At 46.1% G+C, this 6000-nt stretch overlaps 1 protein-coding gene across 1 annotated transcript in view; it reads left to right on the top strand.

Moving 5' to 3' along the window:
- The first annotated feature begins 767 nt into the window (after positions 1-767).
- The window catches only part of PRPF40A (pre-mRNA processing factor 40 homolog A), a 32755-nt gene continuing 27522 nt past the window's right edge, over positions 768-6000 (top strand). Inside the window, exons 1-3 of the mRNA XM_062498614.1 lie at positions 768-1222; positions 2831-2968; positions 5906-5986. Coding sequence (XP_062354598.1) covers positions 860-1222; positions 2831-2968; positions 5906-5986 — 582 coding nt within the window. The 5' untranslated portion in view covers positions 768-859. The remainder of the gene's footprint in view (positions 1223-2830; positions 2969-5905; positions 5987-6000) is intronic.

Below are 6000 nucleotides of genomic sequence, written 5' to 3'. Positions count from 1 at the left end.
CCCTCACACCGGGTTTATTTCCCCCCTCACACCGGGATCCATTCTCCCCCTCACACCGGGTTTATTTCCCCCCTCACACCGGGATCCATTCTCCCCCTCACACCGGGTTTATTTCCCCCCTCACACCGGGATCCATTCTCCCCCTCACACCGGGTTTATTTCCCCCCTCACACCGGGATCCATTCTCCCCCTCACACCGGGATCCATTCTCCCCCTCACACCGGGATCCATTCTCCCCCTCACACCGGGTTTATTTCCCCCCTCACACCGGGATCCATTCTCCCCCTCACACCGGGTTTATTTCCCCCCTCACACCGGGATCCATTCTCCCCCTCACACCGGGTTTATTTCCCCCCTCACACCGGGATCCATTCTCCCCCTCACACCGGGTTTATTTCCCCCCTCACACCGGGATCCATTCTCCCCCTCACACCGGGTTTATTTCCCCCCACACTCCCGCCGGGCTCTCCCCCCCAGCCACGGCCGCCCGTCCTCAGCAGCACCAACCACAGCGCGCGGGTGAGGGGGGACCGGCCGTACCACCCGCACCGTCACGGGGGGAGGAAACACGAACCCGGCGCGTACCACCCGCAACACGGCCGAGGGGAAACCTACCGCCACCTCCCGGTCGGCTTGAACGCTCAGCTGAAATAGGTGGAGAGGGAAATCCCCCCCTTTCTTCCGGCGATTTTGGTACCGCCCGGCGCGTCGCGCACCGCCCCCGGTCCCACGTGAGCGGTTTCCCGGCGTGCCCCGCGCTCGGCCGCCGCAGCCGCCGCTTGCGCTCCGCGCCCCGCGCTGCCGGGAACCGCCCGAACGAGCCACGCGCGGCGGAGCCGCGCCGCCCGCCGCCGCCGCCATGTCCGGCGGGGATTCCACGGCCGCGGCCGCCGCCGCTTCCCCGCAGCCGCTGCCGTTCTCGCTGCCGAAGCCGCCGCCCCTCATGCAGCTGACGCCCGGCGACGCCGTGCGGCCGGTGGGCTCGGGCGCCGACCAATCGCCGAAGAGCGCGCGGCTGGCGGCGCGCCCTGATTGGCCGGCGGGGAAGCCCGTCAGCCTGCTGGCGCCGCTGCTCCCGCCCCGCGGGGAGCCCGAGCCGCTGCTGCCCTTCGGGCCCGCGGCGCCGCGGCCGCCGCTGCGCGGGCGGCTCCTGGGCCGCTGCGGGGGCTCCCTGCTCAGCCCCGCCATGCGGCCCGGCGCCGTGGACCGCGGCTCTCTCATGGTGAGTGCGGCCTCCGGCCGGGCGCGGAGTCCCCGGCGTGCGGAAGGTGGTGGCGCCTCCCCGCTGCAGGGTTACGGCGGGGTTGGGTGTTCCCTGGTACGGGGCTGTGTGCGGGAGGTTCTGGGGGTCCGGTGTGGGAGATGCCGGAGCGCTCGGGGCGCCTGTCAGCCGAGCGGGGGAGAAGTTCTGATTCGTGGCCAGCTGGGGCTTGCTGGGGTCGGTCCCTGCCCGTGACTCTGGTGCCGTCGCTGGGCCCTGCTCGGAGCCATCTCTGCACCAGGGACACCAAAGGACAGACAGGGACACGCTGGGAGGCCCGGGAACATTCAGGGACAGACAGGGACACGGTGGGAGACCCGGGAACATTCAGGGACAGACAGGGACACGCTGGGAGACCCAGGAACACCCAGGGACAGACAGAAACACCCAGGGACAGGCAGGGGCACCCGGGGTCACTCGGGGACACCCAGGGCTCAGCCCCTCTCAGCTGGGGCTCCTCTCCAGGCTGAGCCCCCCCAGCTCCCTCTGCCTTTCCTGGGCGCTGATGCTCCAGGCCTTGCTCAGCTCCAGGAGCTCCTGTCCCTGCTGGGCTGAGATCCAGAGCTGGGTACGGTGGCCCGGAGGGACCCCAGAGGTGCAGGGTCATTCCAGAGGGACATGATCATTCCAGATGTGCCTTGGAGGGACAGGATCGTTCCAAAGGTGTCCCAAGAGGAGCAGGAGCACCCCAGACGTGCCTCAGAGGGGCAGGATCACCCCAGAGGGGCAGGATGATGTGCTGGGAACGCCCTTCCCGATGTCCCCTGGACACACGGGGTCTCAGACCTGGGCTGGAGCACCGGGAGTGCGGAGGGAGCTGGGAAAGGGGCTCGGCTTGGGGAGAGGGAGGCTCAGGTGGGATATTGTCACTGTCCTCATGTGGTGGCAGCACAGGGTGGCTGGTCCCTCTGAAAGTAGAGAAAAGACCCCAGAAAGGGTCAGAGGAGAGTTTTAGGGAATGCTGTTCCACCTGGAGTTCCCTGGGATTTGGGAAGCAGGAGCCATCAGTGCACGTGCTGTGAGATGTGATTGAGGGAAAGTCAGGACTTCTGTCCAGAAAATGGAAACCTTTTGGGTTTCTCATGGGTTCTTTGTGTGGATCCCAGCCCCAGGAAGGCTTCTGGGATAAGAAAAACCACTGGAAAACTGCTTTGGGGACTGGAAGGTGGTAGAGCTGGGGGAAATTGGGGAGAAAAGCTTCCCTGGATGGAATTCCTGGCTGCCCCTGGGTCCCTGGAAGTGTCCAAGGCGCAGCTGGGATTGCGGGACTTGGAACTGGAGGAACTTTTAAGATCCTTCCTACCCAAACCATTCTGGTGTTCTGTGGGAATAATAATTGGATTAAGTAATTACTATGTATTTATAAAAATAAATAACTTGATTAATTTCTCTTTTACAAAGGTGAAAAAATCTACCAAGTGATGCTCTCAGAGGAACAGAAAATTCTTCAAAAAAAAAAAGTGATTGAATAATTAAAAACAAAAAATCCAGGAAAGGGATTTTCCTTATTCCTTTTTTTTGTTTTTGGATGTTTACCTTGGAGGTGATTTTTTTGCTGTTGTTTTCCAGATGGGACACCCAGGAATGCCCCACTACCCCCCCATGGGGATGCACCCCATGGGGCAGAGACCCCCCAACATGCCCCCAGTGCCCCACGGGATGATGCCCCAGATGATGCCCCCCATGGGAGGACCCCCAATGGGGCAGGTAAGGAATTCCAGGAGCCTTTTATGAAATCCTTTTATTATCCAGGATCATTTATTATCCAGGGTAATGCAGCGTGGGGGGGGTGGTCCCTGAGCTGGGCAGAATCCCCCTGGGAAAAGGAAAAGTGAAAAATTCAGGATTTTTATCCTGTCCGGGTTCAGGCTCTTCTCATGGGGAGCAGGGAGTTGATGCAGCTCTGTTAATTTAATTTAATGACAAATGGGAGTGGGAACAGCTACTTAATGCAGCTCGAGTTCTAAATCCATCATTTGGGGTTTGTAGAAGTTGTTTGGAATGAGATCAGGTAATTAATGCATCTCTAATTTGAATTATCAATCCATAAATTGGGATTTACTAATGCATCCCTAATTTGAATTATCAATCCATAAATTGGGATTTATTAATGCATCTCTAATTTGAATTATCAGTCCATAAATTGGGATTTATTAATGCATCTCTAATTTGAATTATCAATCCATAAATTGGGACTTATTAATGCATCTCTAATTTGAATTATCAGTCCATAAATTGGGATTTATTAATGCATCTCTAATTTGAATTATCAATCCATAAATTGGGATTTACTAATGCATCTCTAATTTGAATTATCAATCCATAAATTGGGATTTATTAATGCATCCCTAATTTGAATTATCAATCCATAAATTGGGATTTACTAATGCATCTCTAATTTGAATTATCAATCCATAAATTGGGATTTACTAATGCATCTCTAATTTGAATTATCAATCCATAAATTGGGATTTATTAATGCATCTCTAATTTGAATTATCAATCCATAAATTGGGATTTATTAATGCATCTCTAATTTGAATTATCAATCCATAAATTGGGATTTATTAATGCATCTCTAATTTGAATTATCAATCCATAAATTGGGATTTATTAATGCATCCCTAATTTGAATTATCAATCCATAAATTGGGATTTACTAATGCATCCCTAATTTGAATTATCAATCCATAAATTGGGATTTACTAATGCATCCCTAATTTGAATTATCAATCCATAAATTGGGATTTATTAGTGCATCTCTAATTTGAATTATCAATCCATAAATTGGGATTTACTAATGCATCCCTAATTTGAATTATCAATCCATAAATTGGGATTTATTAATGCATCTCTAATTTGAATTATCAATCCATAAATTGGGATTTACTAATGCATCCCTAATTTGAATTATCAATCCATAAATTGGGATTTACTAATGCATCCCTAATTTGAATTATCAATCCATAAATTGGGATTTATTAATGCATCTCTAATTTGAATTATCAGTCCATAAATTGGGATTTACTAATGCATCCCTAATTTGAATTATCAATCCATAAATTGGGATTTACTAATGCATCCCTAATTTGAATTATCAATCCATAAATTGGGATTTACTAATGCAACCCTAATTTGAATTATCAATCCATAAATTGGGATTTATTAATGCATCTCCAATTTGAATTATCAATCCATAAATTGGGATTTATTAATGCATCCCTGATTTGAATTACCAATCCATAAATTGGGATTTATTAATGCATCTCCAATTTGAATTACCAATCCATACATTGGGATTTTTAAAAGTTTTTTTGGAATGAGAATTGGTAATTAATGCCTCTCTAGTTAGAATTATCAATCTGTAATTTGGGATTTATTAATGCACTTGTAATTTGAATAATAATACAACAATTTGGACAGTATAAAATGGACAGTATAGAACATACAGCATATAATATACAATATATAATAGATAATATGCAGTAATATGTAATACATCATTTATAATAATTTATAATACATCATGTATAGTCATGTATAATATATAATAGATAACATACAATGCATATTTATAATACATAGTGTATAATATATAATATATAATGCATAATATGTACCATGCAATATATAGTATACAATGTGTAATATACAACATACAGGCAACATATAATGTACAACATACAACTTATACAGCATACAACATATAATATGCAACATAATATGCCATAGGCAACATATAATATTCAACATATACAATATGCAACATATAATATACAATATTCAACATAAAATATACATTATATAATATATAATATGCAATATATAATATGCAATATATAATATGCAATATGCAATGTATAAGATGCACTATACAAGATACGCAATATGCAATATATAAGATGCAATATAAAATACACAATATATAATATACGATATACAATATATAATATACAACATATAACATACAATATACAACATATACAACATGCAATATATAACATGCAATATATAATATACGATATACAAAATATTATTAATATACAGTATGCAATATGCAATATATAGTATGCAATATGCAATATATAGTATGCAATATACAATATATACAGTATACAATATTCAATATATAGCATAAAACATAAACATACAACATATAATATACAACATATTGTCTAACATATAATGCATAATATATAATGCATAGTATATAACATACGCTATATAATGTACAACGTATAATACACAATATACAGTACATAAGACAATATATAATATATAGTACACATTATATTTTATAATTGCACATCCTGTTATAATTCTATTTTATCCATTATTGTTTATAATTACATATTGTGCATTATATATTATAATACAGCCCTATAAAATAAAACAACTATATTTCAATAAATTTAATCATTCCTTCCCTTATTTATGGTCCAACCCTACATTCTCATTCAGGAAACTCCCAATTTTCTCCCACTCCCAAAATCCATTTCGTTTCCGATTCCGTATCCCGGGGTGGCGCGGTCTGGTCCTTTATCCCCCGGATTCAAAAGAGCAATCCGGTGAAGCGCGGGGGATAAGGCGAGTGCGTTTTCCCGCTGAGAAAGCGCTGAAACGCGGGGCCGTGCGCAATTGCAGATGCCCGGAATGATGCAGTCCGTGCTGCCCGGAATGATGATGTCCCACATGTCGCAGGCCGCCCTGCAGCCCACGGTGCCGGTGAGTTTCGCTCC

This window comes from Cinclus cinclus, chromosome 9 (assembly GCF_963662255.1).
Source record: "Cinclus cinclus chromosome 9, bCinCin1.1, whole genome shotgun sequence".
In the NCBI taxonomy this organism is placed as follows: Eukaryota; Metazoa; Chordata; class Aves; order Passeriformes; family Cinclidae; genus Cinclus; species Cinclus cinclus.
Note: the sequence above shows the minus strand (reverse complement) of the source record. Positions and strands in the feature narration are given on the sequence as shown.